This window comes from Pelodiscus sinensis, chromosome 2 (assembly GCF_049634645.1).
Source record: "Pelodiscus sinensis isolate JC-2024 chromosome 2, ASM4963464v1, whole genome shotgun sequence".
In the NCBI taxonomy this organism is placed as follows: domain Eukaryota; kingdom Metazoa; phylum Chordata; order Testudines; family Trionychidae; genus Pelodiscus; species Pelodiscus sinensis.
The window spans coordinates 29364023-29379764 of record NC_134712.1 but is presented as its reverse complement, the minus strand read 5'-3'; the positions used below and the strand labels follow the sequence as shown (position 1 = coordinate 29379764).

General features: G+C 42.0%; 1 protein-coding gene across 1 annotated transcript in view; it reads right to left on the bottom strand.

Annotated features, from left to right (window-relative positions):
* Positions 1 to 15742, bottom strand: part of NUDCD1 (NudC domain containing 1) — a 135676-nt gene that overhangs the window by 97963 nt on the left and 21971 nt on the right. Inside the window, exon 2 of the mRNA XM_075920212.1 lies at positions 14785 to 14939. Coding sequence (XP_075776327.1) covers positions 14785 to 14939 — 155 coding nt within the window. The remainder of the gene's footprint in view (positions 1 to 14784; positions 14940 to 15742) is intronic.

Sequence of the window (15742 nt, the reverse complement as noted above, 5' to 3'; positions counted from 1 at the left end):
CAATTCAATCAGTATATCAATTAGCTAATATAAAATATCAAAGGATGTTCTCTTCGAAGGTGGCAGGCATCAAAAGGTGTTCTTGTGCCCAGGGGATTGCTCTTTTCCCTTAAAAATCAATTCTATCATCATATCCGCTTTTATTTAGCTAAAACGGTCTGTTCCATAACCAAGATCTCCAAGGTAACCATGCCTGAATGGTTAGCATTTACTATGGGTAAACCAACAAACACACTGAATACCTTCCTGAATCAGTTTGCAGTTAGATCAGGATGTCACTCTAACCTTTCAGCTACGTGTGGTATTAATGAATAGGGGAGCCACAGCTACACTAAAGCAGCACATCCAACTACAATTTAAAAACATCTTCTTTAGAGTACTGCCAATTTCACAAAAGTAACACATATTATACTATATTCTAAGAAGGATTATTTTTAAGACAATTGTGAAATCTCCATAGCACAACTACTGATTGTTTCTCTCTCAATGTATGAGTTAATACCTTGTTTACACAGATTAACATCTTTTCAACACCTATACTTGCTAACTTACAATAAACTGTCCCACATTCCTCCCACCCTTCCAAATATTAAATCAGCAATTATTTTTTTCTTGGGATTTTCCCACTTGTGTATCATTTTAACAATCAGTGGTTATACCATGTAACAATTTTAAGATGTTGTTCTGTAAGGCTAAAAATATAGCAACTGGTTATTTTGAATATTTTTTACCTGCCAACTTATCAATATTAACACTTTAGAAAAGGCCCAATGATACATCAATAGTGATATGTGTCACCACATGGGGTGAAGACTGAAAGGGCCTTTTATTCCTAGGAGTGAAAGCCAGGTTATTCTGCGAGATAACCTGGCCCAATACTTCTTCACCAGTCTGCGAGGGTCCCAATTTGCTGGTACCACATGCTTCCAAGGCCAAGTGGATCTGGATAGCAATTTTTAGTCATTGTTCCTAGTTCTGGAACTGAGCAGGAGGACATACTCTTGGATTTAACCCTGTGATCTGATAACCCTTCCTCACCCCAGTGTAGAGTAGAAGATCACCTCTCATTTTAAATTTTAATCTGACAGCCCGACACTAGAACAGCACACAAGACATAAAAGAGTGCAAAGAAGTTGGGAAAGATTTGCAAGGAGAACAGACGTGATCACTTTGCAAAAGGGGCAGGCACATCTCTAGGAAGTTACTGGAAGGGTTGATTTGGAAGCAAAAGGGCTGCAAAGAAGAAAGAGTTACAGTAGGTGAGAGTGAGACGGAACCTTTCATTAATTTCAGCTCATATCATATACACAGCAAGCTTCAAGGATAAACTTCTCAGATCCATACTTCAGATGTTGCCTCCAAAATGTTCTCGTATCAGTAGCTGGAGATCTGTGACTTTAAGAACACAGAGTCTGGATCTGCCATGAATCTTTGAAGGAAGATTTTTTTTTCCATTGAATTAGCAGTGATGCTTAAGGCATGGATTATCTGTAGCATAGGTCTGAATGAGCTACAATGCTGAGGCAAAATAAAAGCTTGCACTGGGGCTACTTCACTCTCATGAGCATTACAGTGTTCACAACAAACTATACAAATATTATACAGGACTATGTAGCACTTTAAAGACTAACAAGATGGTTTATTAGATGATGAGCTTTCGTGGGCCAGACCCACTTCCTCAGATCAAATATTTGATACAGAGGCAGCAGCGCAGTGTGATAGCAGCTCCCCTCCAGGGATGGTCTGAGCTCCCAGACCTGCCGTGAGTCAGAACTGAGCCTTGCTGCCAGCCCACCTGACTCCTAATACACTTTAAAAACAGAGCCACAGCAGGGGTAGGTCCCAAACCCTGCGCAAGACACAACTGAGCCAGGCTGCTGGCCAGCCTGCTAAAAAAATTACTGGCGGGGGGAGAGAGGTAGAAATGTGTGTAGTTTATAACATTAACCCAGTGGTCCCCAACCAGTAGATCGTGGCGCCCCTAGGAGTCAATCACACAGCCAGCTGGCTATGTGGCTGCCCCTCTTTGCTCCAGCCCAGTTGGTGTGGTGTGCAGCGCAGCCTCATCAGGCTGACATGGCCATCTGGCCAGGTGGCTGCTTCTCTTTGATCCAGCCCAGCTGGAGCGTGGCGCAACCTCAGTGGGCTGAATGCCAGGGCCAGCTGGGCTAGAGCAAAGACGGGCAGCTGCCTAGACAGCTAGCCGCAGCGTTCAACCTGCCGACGTTGTACCACACTCTAGCTGGGCTGGATCAAAGAGGGGCAGACTGCTGTTGGAGGAAAAAACCCAGCATTCTGGGATGTATTAGCAGGAGTGTTGTAACGAAGATATGAGACGTAATTCTTCTGCTGTACTCCAAGCTGATTAAGCCTCAACTGGAGTACTGTGCCCAGTTCTGGGCATGACATTTCAGGAAAAATGTGGACAAGTTGGAAAAATTCCAGAGAAGAGCAACAAAAACTATTAAAACTCTAGGAAACATGACCTACAAGGGAAGATTGAAAAGCTTGGGTTTGTTTAGTGTGAAGAAGAAAAGACTGAAGCAAAACATGATAAAAACAGTTTTCAACTTCTTAAAAGGTTGTCAGAAGGAAGAGGGAAAAAAATTTAGGGTAGGATAAGAGGCAAAAGGGCCTAAATTGCAGCAAGGACAGTTTAGACAGGACATTAGGGAAAACTTAACTGTCAGGGTGGTAATCACTGAAATAAATTATCTAGGGAGATTGTGGAACCTCTGTCGTTGGAGATTTTTAAGAGTAGGTTAGACAAAACCTGTTCGGGATGGCCTAGATAATATTTAGTCCTGCCATTTGTACAAGGGACTGGTCTCAACAAACCTCTTGAGGTCACCTACAATTCTTTTATTTTTTTTAAATAAGTTTCTAGTCCCTGTAGCTGTGGAGCAAAGCTTGGAAAAAGAAAAGCCTGGTGGCAAGAGAGCCCCCCCAGGAACACTCTGCTGGTACATAAGCCCAGGTGGGAACACCACTCCTAGCGCCTGTCTCTGGGCTGCTGTCCTGAGAACCGTACACTCCCCACCACAGCCCTGAGCTCTCACGGCTGCGATGTAGGGTCTGCCAGCTACTGTGCCATGTTTCCTGGCATTGAAAGCCCTGTGAGGTGGGGGTAGAGAAAGGGGAATAGGGACTTGGTTTAAAATAGCAATTCTAAGTGGCAAGGGGATGCAGCGGGGTCAAGCTTGAGCTGGGAAGAGGCAGGCAGGATGCAGAGTAACGTGATGACATCATTCTGTCATTTACACAGGAAAAGTTTGTTAATATATAGAGAGAAAAATAAAAAAAAAACAACAACCTTAAACCCTTCCCCCTTCATTCACTTTGAGAATATCATAAAGAATACTCAACCAATCTTTTTTTTAAAACATTTTGCAAATCAGCTTTGACTCGTTTATTTAATCACCTATTTTGTGTGTTTTAAATAAAACTGGTTTGTCTTCGGAGACTGTCCATATACATTATTCGGGAATGACAAGGATCTTTTTTTCTCCTTTCCAAATCCAGCTTCCTTACTGACTTTAAGGTTATTATTTATGCTCCAGATCTTATTTCTCCTATATTATCTCCTTGCCTTACGTATCTGAAAAAGAAAATGCAAGACTAATGAGCTTCTCAAAGTGCCCAATTGCATGACAGCCATTATTCAGTTGCCATTAAAAATGCAACACTCTGTGAAGTGCCAGACAATTACTGGTGTTTTATCACAGCAGCTTCACTTCACTTCAAAATGAGGCACTACATGCTATACTGCTGGTAGAAAGGAGGAAAAAAGACAAAGAAAAGGAAGAAGTACAATACAGATTAAATCAAAGAGGAATATGAAAAAAATAAAGACTACAAGACCAAACTAAGAGCACGGCTACACTATTGCTTACGTCAATATAAGTTATGTCACTCAGGAGTGTGAAGAAGCATACACCCCTAGTAAAGAAAGTTACAATGACTGTCCACAGAAGTGGTAGAACAGTGGGAGATCCTCTCCAGCAGACCTCTCATAGAAATAGAGTAATTGTGCCAGTGGAAAAGCTCTCCCGTCAGCACACAGCATTTTCAGGAGTTCCCCTGATATAACACTTCTTGTGTGTACTAGGGATGTTAGATATAGAGTAACTGAATAGTCATGTAACCGCATACAATTTTAGCAGTTACACAACTATTTGATAGTCCCCAGGAGTGGGGTCAGCAGCCAGAGAGTGCACTCCCAGCCTGACTCCTGGGGAGCCCCCTCCACCCCACACCCACTCTGGAGCAGGCAGATCTGGTACTCATAGGGAGCCTACTTAAAGCTAGCTCCTCACAGGCATTGGCTCCCACTCCTCCTCCCTCTCACCCCCATCTTGCTGCCTCTGACACAGAAGCAGCAAGTGGGGGGAGTGTGTGTAGTCAATAAGATTAACCCATAAGCCAAAGCGTATCGGTTAATTGTATAGTAGGCTACACGTTGACATCCCTAGCTTGTATGAGCACTAAAATAAAGCAAATAGAATCAAATGAACCAAGAATTAAGGAAGAAGGGGCAAATATAATACGGAGACAAATTAAAATAAAAAATTGAGGGGGAAAAAAAGAGCAGGAAAAATAATACTTGAAGAATGAACAGGACAGGGACAAAACCAGAGGTAGTCTGCTAGTTGACATACATTTTATATTTTCATGTAGTTTAAGGAGTACTGTCAATTAAGTACCAACATATTTTTATAATGTAGTGGTGGGGGGAGCTAAATTTCAAAATGAGAAACCCTGATACTACTAAAATCTTTTCTAACGCTACAATGGAATCTACATCTGTTTTTAATAAAATCTTGAGGAAATATGGTATATATAAAAAGCATGGTCAACTGGGTGTTTCCACTCCAACTAGTAAAAATAAAATCCACACACCTATTCCCTAACCTTCCTAAAGCAAAACCACAAAATATAAAATATGCAGAATGGTCTTTAAAATGGGTCTAATTCTTTTGCCAATGTCCTGGCCTTGTCTGCTTTTGACACCCTGTATTCTTGAAGGGACCTGAAACTCCTCCTATCTTCCAGATGTTATTAAAGATTAGCGCTGTATTTACCATGTATTCATGAGTAAACAAACCAAATTGGATTTAAGGTAAGTACCATTTTAATAAGCAATAGCAAAATGGATGGCTGATGAGCAGATGTAAGAACATACTATCCAATTACCTTTTGGGCCTACTTGAATTCTGATTAGAAATGACAGAGTATTACACAAAGCTGTGAGGACAATTAGAAAACCTGTTACAGAGAAATTGCAAATTAATTCTTTAACAGTGAAATATACTGAGTTGCCATCAGGGCATCTCTACACTGCTTGAACTATGCAATTCATTTAAAAAGCTGGTGGAAGGACAGGGTAAAAGAGCAAGCAAAAGCAGATGTAAGTCTTTTTCAGTGCCCTTATTTTGAACTGATTTTCAAGCTTCTATTGAAACGTATGATTTTCTGTACGGAGAAGGCAGAAAATAATGCATCTTAACTCTAACCATGCAAATAGTCTCAAATTCAGGTTTCAGAACTGTGTGACAACGCTAATATGGTCCTTCAAAAAATCACAATTCATTCCTCCAATCAGAACAGAGAAATGATTTCTTGATTAGATAGATCTAATAAGTGATAAATGAAATTTAAAAATCTGGAAAATAATCTACACTGGGAAGAGACCAACTTAAAAGGAGCATTTAATTGAAATAAACTGCCTCACACCTCATTTGTTAACAAAATTGGAGTCTCAGATTTTAACCCCAAATGTCACTGTTGGAAGGAAAGAAAAATGGATTTCAGCATTATGTTCCATCAAATACTTTTCAATCACTGCCAGTACTGCCAACCCCAAGTGTTCAAATACCACGAGTTAGAGCCCACCCCATCCCACAAACCACGACTGACTTAATCATGACTTTTCTGAAAAATAATAAATTGGAATCTTTCTTCTGGTTTTTGAGCCTTTAGGCTAAGCATGAGTCACATTTTTCAAGCTTTTCTCCACATCCACAGAGACCAGAAACTTATTTTAAAAAAAAATAAAAGAATTGTAGGTGACCTCAAGAGGTTTTCTGAGACCAGTCCCCTGAACACATAGCAGGACTAAGTATTATCTAGGCCGTCCCGAACAGGTTTTGTCTAACCTACTCTTAAAAATCTCCAATGACAGAGGTTCCACAATCTCCCTAGGTAATTTATTTCAGTGATTACCACCCTGACAGTTAAGTTTTCCCTAATGTCATGTCTAAACTGCTCTTGCTGCAATTTAGGCCCTTTTGCCTCTTATCCTACCCTAAATTTTTTTCCCCCTCCTCCTTCTGACAACCTTTTAAAAAGTTGAAAACTTTTTTTATTATGTCTTGCTTCAGTCTTCTTCACACTAAACAAACACAAGCTTTTCAATCTTCCCTTGTAGGTCATGTTTTCTAGCACTTTAATCATTTTTGTTGCTCTTCTCTGGAATTTCTCCAGTTTGTCCACAGCTTTCCTGAAATGTAGTGCCCAGAACTGGGCACAGTACTCCAGTTGAGGCCTAATCAGCATGGATTGCACCAGAAGAATTACATCTCATGTCTTCGTTACAACACTCCTGCTAATACATCCCAGAATGGATGGAGTCCTGTGGCACCTTAGAGACTACCATTTATTAGATCATAAGCTTTCATTAGTAAAATCCACTTCATCAAGAGATTTGGAGTGGAAATTATAGAAGCAGGAGTATATATAAGGAAGAAGTTGCTTGTATTAATGAAGCTAATCAAGTCGGTGGGAAGTGAATCATTCATAGCATTTGACCTGGGGAGGTGACTATTCAGAGAAGAGAAAACAATGTATTAACCAATTGAGATCCTTATACAATCCTAAATTGATAGTGTTGAATTTCCAAATGAATTTCAAGTTCAGATGTCTCCCTTTGTAACTGGTTTTTGAAATTCTTTTGTAGAAGGATGGCTACTTTCAAATCCATTACTTAATGTCCAGGGAGGTTATAAGTATTCCCTACAAGTTTATGAGTTTGGATTACATGGCGTAGGGGGGGGGGAACACTGTAGGAGGGAAGGGTTGAGATGCCAGAGGCCGGCTCTGGCTGGGAGGTGCCTACCTGGACAGTTCCTAGCCAGCAGCTGAAGCATGTTCCTCAGCCGGGCTTCCTGCCTGTCCCGCCCCCACATGTGCTCAGAGCAGCTGACTGCAGCGGCCATGTGTACTGCTCTGAATGCTGCAAGCCCAGAGGGATGGAGAAGGAGTGCTTTGCATGCTGCCTATCCCACAAACAGGTAGCTCCCATCAGCCAGAAACCAGCCAATGGAAACCGTGAGATTTCGTGCTGGGTATGGGAGCAGCATGAGGATCCTTTTCCCCCTCCTCAGGGCTCACAGCATTCAGAGCAGCACACATGGTCCCCACAGCGCTGTGTGGGGCAGGACACCTCCCATTAGGCCATGAATCAAATCTGGCAGCTTGGTGGACCATATCCTGCCTGTGAGCTGTATTCTGCCCACCCCTGGTTTGTGCACACTAATGTACCATGCAGACAAGCCTTAAGTGATTATAAAGCTTTTACAGCATCTCAGATTGTTTTTAGATTTTGTCCTCATCCTCATGCTGTTATTAATTAGATTAAATCAGATTTCCACTGAGACTGCAACAGTAGTGTATGTTTATATTCTGTTAAGTGCCTCCCAAGCCTCTTTCAATTGCTTCTGTAAAAGCTTGTCTACATGGGGACACACAGGAAAATTAAAACAAATTAACCAGGATGTGACATGAAAGCACATTAGTTATAGTGCACTACATCTCCCTAGAGACACTCTCATTCAAAAATAGTAGGATCTTAGTTCTCTGTAGCTGAAGGAGGATAAAGGTCCTATGAAAGATACTTATCTGTTCTGTGACTGTTGTTTTTGGAGATGCAGATTTGTATTGCACCCAATGTGTGCAAAAAGGTAGTATAACAACAGCTAGAGACATTCCCCCTCACCAACAGAGCAGCATCCATTAGGGTGGCATATATGCCCTACACCTCATTGTAACATCTTGGTGTAACAGCACCTACGGGCAGTGCTGCCCCAACACCACTTAGTTCCTTCGCACCAGAGATGTTCAATGCTCTGATGAAGAGACATTCACATCTTAAAGAACAAGTTATAGAACAGGTAAGTAACTTTTTTCTTCTTCAGATAGTTGCAGATGTGTATTGTCAAGTGACTCCCCAAGCATTGCCATTTGAAGGTATATTCAGTCTAAACAAGATCAGCAACATTGCTATGTCAGAGTTCACACCAGGTCTGGAAGTGGCAATACAGGTTGGACCTCCCTGATCCGGCACCCTCAGGACATGACCAGTCCTGGATGAGGGATTTTCCTGGACCAGGGGAAGTCATTTATGCAAGGCTCCTATATTCCGCTTCAGAGGTCCCAGGTTCAAATCCGCCTGGTGGTGGTTACACTGACATTGCCTGGCTCTTCAAGATTTCATGATCTGCCTAAAGGGCTTCTTAGTCCCATCAAGGTAAAAGGTTAGTACTCTCCCAACACCTAAGTTACGTCGACTTTCCTCTTCTTTCAGGATCTTGGTTTCAGAATAGTGGAAAATAAGTTTCCTAGTTCAAATACAAATTTTTAGTTAAATCTTAGGGTGAGGATGTAGGTCTGTCCCACCTTTCAAGAATACTATACAAGGAGGACTTGCCATCAAAGTTTGTAGCTTAGACACTTTTCTGGACGCTTTTTTGGCTGTGAGGAAAGCAATATTTTGACTTAGGTGAAGCCAAGAGCTTAAACAGCTGATTCATAAGTGCCACAAATACAATGTTGAGATCCCAAAGCGATACAGTCTCTCCCTCTATTAAAGAGAAGTGTGCAAATCTTTTGAGAAACCAGTAGCCATTCTAGGACTGGAGAATACCAAGCTCTCTTGTACTTAGAAATGGAAAGCAAAGATCACAGCAAGGTGCATCCTCAGAGAACTCGATACAGGCCTGAGGATTTCAGGTGTACAAGCTGCTCTTGCTTCTGCTGGTTGTTTCCCAGGAGAAGTGGGAAATTTTTTCTACTTGGCCAGGTAAGCCAAGTGGAAAATTGCCATTGTTAATTGCCTTCTGATGCTGAGTACAACCTTTTGAACCATAAAGGAACAAGCCCACTTCTGCTGATCTAGCCATTCAAAAACCATGTCATGAAGGGAACACTGCATAGATCTGATTTGACTATGTGGGGCCAACCAGCTCAATAACGAAAAGAGAGCATGCAGACCAAGGGTCGTACAATCAGCTTGCCGGCCCAGATTGGTGACTGCAAGCAGACACACTGGACCCACCACGCTTGGCCTCTTCTGCCCTCTCTGCGCAACTCTTCACATGCGTAAGTGTGAGAGTGTCTAAGTGTACAAACGTGTGTGCATGAATTAAGGAGTTCCATTCCCTTCTGGCTTGATCCAATAGCGGCATTAAATAAATCACTATATGTGTTACCCTGGGTTGGTCTCCAGTGAAATTAGGTAACTCATGAATGCTCCTAGACCAGAGAACCCAGGAGCCTAACGGTAAGGGGGCTAGCAGCCAGGCTGGGGGCAGCGGAGTCAGAGTTCCACAAAAGTGCTGGGGCTGGCCCAGAGAACCCCAGCAACTCGCAGCAGCATGGGGCCGGGGAAGCCTGGCCACCCATGGCAGTGCAGGACCAGAGAACTGCAGCAATGCTAGGCTGGGGGCTGGAGAACCCTGGATACTCATGGCAGCCCAGGGTCAAGGAGCTGTCAGCAGCAGGGTGGACAGCCCAGCTAGGGAAGAGGTAGAGGGGGCCAAAGGCAGGAGGCTGGCTGGCTTGGGCCAGTAGCAGGGAACACTTCCCCAGTCCAGAAAATTATCCCATTCAGGACTGCTCAAGTCCCCACATTGCTGGGCCAGGGAAGTTCAACCTGTACTGAGTTGGCCAGGCCAGGCCTATCAGGATTAATCTGGTATGGTCTCACCTCAATTTGTGAATGACATGTGAGACCTGAGGGATGGGAGAGAACATACATTAAAACTTCAATCCAGTCCAACATACAGGCATTGGTGAGCAAGCCTAGACTGAAACTGTCCCAAGAACAAAAGCAGCGACATTTGTAGTTTTCTTTTGTAACACACAAACTGACTTTAAGGATCTTTGGTAAGCTAGTTATAATAGTCACTTATATCAAAGGTGTGCTTGGACATTTGCTAATCTATGTAAAGTACGTTGTGATCCTCAAAGGAAAGTTACTATGGAAGTAAATATCACCTTGTCCACCCTAGGGATGTTAAAATGAGGTTATTTACTAACTGAAGACTTGATAGACTTTTTATCAACTAATTGACTAGTTGATAGGCAGCCTACCTCTATTTTTGACCTGTGCTGGGTCCAGGACCAAACCCCACTGCATTCTAAATTGCAGAGCTGCAGTGGGACTGCGTGGACCCAGCATGAGTTGGGCTGCCTGCCTGGATGAAACAGCCTGCCGCCACAGCAGCCTCTACCCACAAACAGACCAGGTTGCTATGGTCAGAGGCTGCTCCAGCAGTAACCTCTGTCCGCAGTGGCCTGGACTGTCCACAGGAAGAGACTTCTTCATAGCAGCCTCTCATACCCCGCCCCGTCCCGTCCCCTCTCCCCCAATGCTGGTGCCTCTGATAGAAGCAGCAGTGCAGAGGTGGGGAACAAGCAGCATCGCTAAGCCAGTGCTAGGAGGAACTGGCTTTTAAGCTGGCTCACTGCACCACTGGCTCCTGCTTCCCCCCCACCCTTTGCTGCCTCTGATACAGAGGCAATGGGAGTAGTCGACTTGACTAACCGATAAGCTTAGGCTTGTCAGTTAGTTAACTGCTTGCTTACATCCCTAGTTCATCTTCACAGTACAGAAGGTATTTACTTGCTTCTTTTATCTAATAAATAATGATGGAAGGACACAAGCCCTATTCCACTGAAAATTTAATTTGGAACTTAGAATCTATTATTTCTTTATTTCATTTTTTTATTTTGACAGATATTACCACAAACATCAATGGTGACCGTATTTAACTACATGATATCAATAAGTATCTCTGACTGGAAGCTATATCATATCTCTATCAAATGTACGTCTGTCTGAGTGGTGAAGCATGCTCACATGACTGATCTTACTGAATAACCTTTTGATATCTTTTAAAAAGGTGTCTCTCCATCTCAAATAAAACAGTTGTGAAACGTGATTTCTCTTCTTGCAATATGAGGATATGACAAGTAATCACAGACTTCAGTAGAACAAAAAACCCATGGGAGGATATTAATGAGTCTTTGTGATATTTCCATAATGGTTGCCAAGGGATTTCTGTAGAATGAATTGTACTATGAAAGAATATCCATTTGATTTCAATTAACTGCATGTGACATATGCCAACTACTGTCTCTTGTAAAGTAGGTCAATTATGCTCTTGATTAAACACTTAAATATTATAGATGAATAGAGTATTTCACTATATTTAACAAAGGAAAGTTAAACTTCAGTGTGATAGAAAGGATTTATGGATTCTGTCTCAGCTCTGTTGTACAGTAAAACTACAAATAACCGCCCCTGTTGCAAGCCCACTTTTCACAAAGACTTCCCTTGGACAGGTTTCTCTCTCTCAAGCATTTCTGCTGGGAATACTGACTCTCCCCTATGATTTGGCAACCTCCAAAACACACCAGTAACGTTCCTGTATTTCTAGGAAAGATTCAACTCCTTCTATAGCCTCTCCTTATGAAGGGAAAACAACGTATAGTGTGTCACCCTTCCCATGGAGGGATATCATGCCCAGTAACTTTGGGGCACTTTCAACTCAAGGAAGAGAGAAGCTTCAAACCATCCACACACTTGAATGCTCCAGTTCCAAGTCCTAAACTGAAAGAGTAACCCTGGCTCCCACTTAAACCATGAATTGCCACTGCAGACCCACTTATCTCAGTGGTTGTTTCTTTCAGCCCAAAGATTTGTTTTTACAGTCCAATTCCTGAAATGTATCAGAATAGCTATGGAGACTCACATTCTCAGTCTTGAAAAGAGCGAGCTCTCTTATTACTGCTACTGAAGTGTAATTGCTTAAATTCAAGACAGCAGGGTTAAACCAAGTTCTGTAGAGTTCTCTGTAGTGTTTCATAATGTTATGAAAAAATGTGTAGTGCTGAAAGCAGCTATATGGAGGACTGTATATCTAAAGGTGAGGATGACAAAACAATATACAAGCTGTCTAAGCCATCTGAAAGAAGGCAAATGAAAAAGGGTATCTGGATAATCTTCTGGTCAGAGCATCTCCTTCATCCCTTTTTTAAATCACCTGAGAATTACCCTCCATTTTCATCTCTAACAATGCCACCCTTCAACCTCAACTTGCTTTCAGTCAAGGTAAATTGGAAAATGCATGTAATCACCACTGATTTTAAACATCTACAGATAATTTTAATTATCTTTAAGTGATTACACATACCTTCTCCCATGTCCTAAAATCTCACCGAGTAAATAAATAAGGACTGGTCTCTTTTCTAACTTCTCTCAAGCCAAACTACACTGGAAAGTTACTGCACACTAAATCAGCTCCCAACGCTGTAACTCCTGAGGTGTCTATATTGCAAGTCACTTAGTGCACACTAATTCTGCAGTTGCTGCACTCTAGATAAACCACCTCAACAAGAAGCACAGATCTTGTTGCGCTCTGGATACAGGACTTGGGAGCTACTGTGGACACTTGAATTGATTGCAACATCCTGAACTGGCCTCTGAAAATGGCCCATAATCTTTTCCTAACTTGTGGATAGGAATGAAGTGTGACAGGGAGGAGAAGGAAACCACACTGAATCACTGAAATGAAACCACATCACAGAAACACTAACCCAGGAACCTAATCCTGCAACAAACCCCAGCATGTATTTTGGCCAAACTGAACACTCTCTGCACCAGAGAATAAATGGACATAAATCAGGTATCAAGAAAGATAACATACAAAAACCAGTAGAACACTTTTAGAGTGTCCAGCGAAGTTAAAGTAGCCATCCTTTTATATATAAAAAAAAAAACTTCAAAATAAGACTACAAAGAGAAACAGCAGATCTGCAATTTATTTGTAAATTCACCATGATCAAATTAGGACTGAATAAGGACTTAGACCATTTCTCTTGCTGCAGAGATAATTTTTCCTCTCTTGATATTCACACCTCCCCATCAACTGCTGGGAGTGAGTCATATCCACTCTCACTGAGTTGGCCTTGTTAACACTGGTCCTATACTTGATAAGTGACTCCCTTCTTTTAATATGCTTTTATTTTATATTACACACACACACACACACACACACACCCACCCCTACCTATAATCTTCCTATATCTGTGATTTCCACTCCATGCATCTGAAGAAGTTATTTTTACCCATAAAAGCTATGCCTAACTAAACGTACTAGTCTCCTTGTAGTTTTTGTAGAGTCATTAACTTACTTCACCTGATAGGCATATCCAAAGCTAAAAACACTTGAATGGCATTTACAAAGTTAATATCACCAGGAACTTGTTACCATATTCCTCATGAACACCAATGTCTGCTTGTTTATTACAATCACTGTTAGGTGCAACACACCAAAACCACTGAGTACTACTTTCCCTCACAGAATAACCTTATAATGGAAACTGTTGAATCCAAATCAAACAGCCTCAAAGTATAACGCAGATTCTACCACAGGAGAAAGTGAATATAAAACAACAGAAGTGCTATCTTTTCTAGTTTAGTATAATTTACTCAGATTCCACTGAGTAAAACTATGGGTCCTTCACCCATTTGCTTCACCCAAATTAAGATTCTGGTCTGTACCTGCCAGAGGTGCTCTCAACACTAACTCCCACCCTCACAACTTCTCTTTCATTACACTTATAGGGTACGTCTAGATTACATGGCTCCGTCGACGGAGCCATGTAGAATTGTTTGTTCGGCAAAGGGAAATGAAGCCGCGATTTAAATAATCGTGGCTTCATTTAAATTTAAATGGCTGCCCCGCTCTGCCGATCAGCTTTTTGTCAGCAGATCGGGGCAGTCTGGACACTCCCCTGTTGACATGAAAGCCCTTTATCGACCTCCCCGGTAAACTTCATCCTACGAGGCATAACGGGGAGGTCGATAAAGGGCTTTCAGGTCGGCGTGGGAGCGTCCAGACTAGCGTGCTCAGCTGACAAACAGCTGATCAGCTGTTTGTCGGCTCAGCGCAGGCAGCCATTTAAATTTAAATGAAGCTGTGATATAAATTCATTTCCCTCTGCTGATCAGCCTAATCTATATGGCTCCATCGACAGAGCCATGTAGTTTAGACACACCCATACAGTGAAGACATTTTCAATTTAAAGGAAGAACATGTGTCAAGGAGAGTTAAGGAGGACCATTTTGACAACTAGAAAAAGGTACCCAACTCTTTTCTTCACTTCATCTAGTCACTGGGCACCCTTCTCTTCTCCTTTCAGAATGAAAATAAACAAGGACACTTTTTTGTAAAGGAATGGCTGGGAGGAAACAGTATTGAAATCCCATACTTCCCGCACCTCTCTCTTTCTCTGCAAGTCAGAGATTCATAGGCATTAAAGTTAGGAGACAGTGGTGGCTATCTAGTCCAATGTCTTGTATAACAAAAGGCCATAGAAATTTCTCTCAACTTCCCTTTTAGTTTTTTCCTTTCTTCTAGGTTCCTCCAACTTTATTTTTTGGGCTTGCATTTTTTGTTTGTTGTCCCACACCTCATATTTTTAAAGAAATCTTATGCTTACCAGAGTCACTGATAAATTCATAACCCTTCCAAGTTGATCAACATAGTATACGTTGTCCTGGTACCAAGAATCAAGGTGTAGGTAATTATACATGCCAAAGGCACGCATGTGGTCCAAAGTATACTGATCATCTCGAAGTTTCACTTCTGCTACAGCTGAAAAATAAAGCCAGAAAGACTATTTTAACAACTAGAAAATGCAGTTTAAAATAATTCTTTCAATTCTCAGTCTCCTTAAGCCAGTCTGCATGCAAAAAAACTTCACAATTCTTAATCTTTCAGCCTAAATTTGGAAGGCAAGCCAGTAAAATACAAGGATCAAAAGCATAATAGTGCAATATGATCATGTGATTACCGCTACCATTGATACCTTGGCTCTACACTGACCCCCTTTTCCCTCCCCCAAATGCTGAGGAAATCACTGTGCAACTTCAGCAGATAAAGTACACGGGCACCAAGTGACAACATTGTGAAAAAAATCACTTCAAATCCATTCATCAAGATCACAAAGATTTCTGACAGAAGTACACCATCATAATAAGGAAAATTATCTACCTCAATCACAATTGCAAAAATTCAGCCATCAAGATTATTCTGACTATTCATCTGGACTTCCAGTCCAGCCACTGAGACAAATCACTAGCATCTCAAAGGCAGAAAACTGAGCCAGAGTTGACCACATTAGCCACCATGCCATTATTTGATGGTATATGGCCCCAACACATTAACTGACGCAGAAGGAGTCTTGAGAATGTCCTTCCTGACTAATGTACATCAAACTACTCATGGCTAATGGAAATTACCCAGGGCCCCAGACCCTGTACTTTGGGAATCCCCTTGGCAGCTGCCTTAACCATGCTATGGACAGGATCCACAGGGCCCAGGGTGGCAGAAGAGGTCAGGTCCCCTGCACTCACCACAGCAGCAGAAACTGAGTAACCTAGTACAGTAAAACTCCG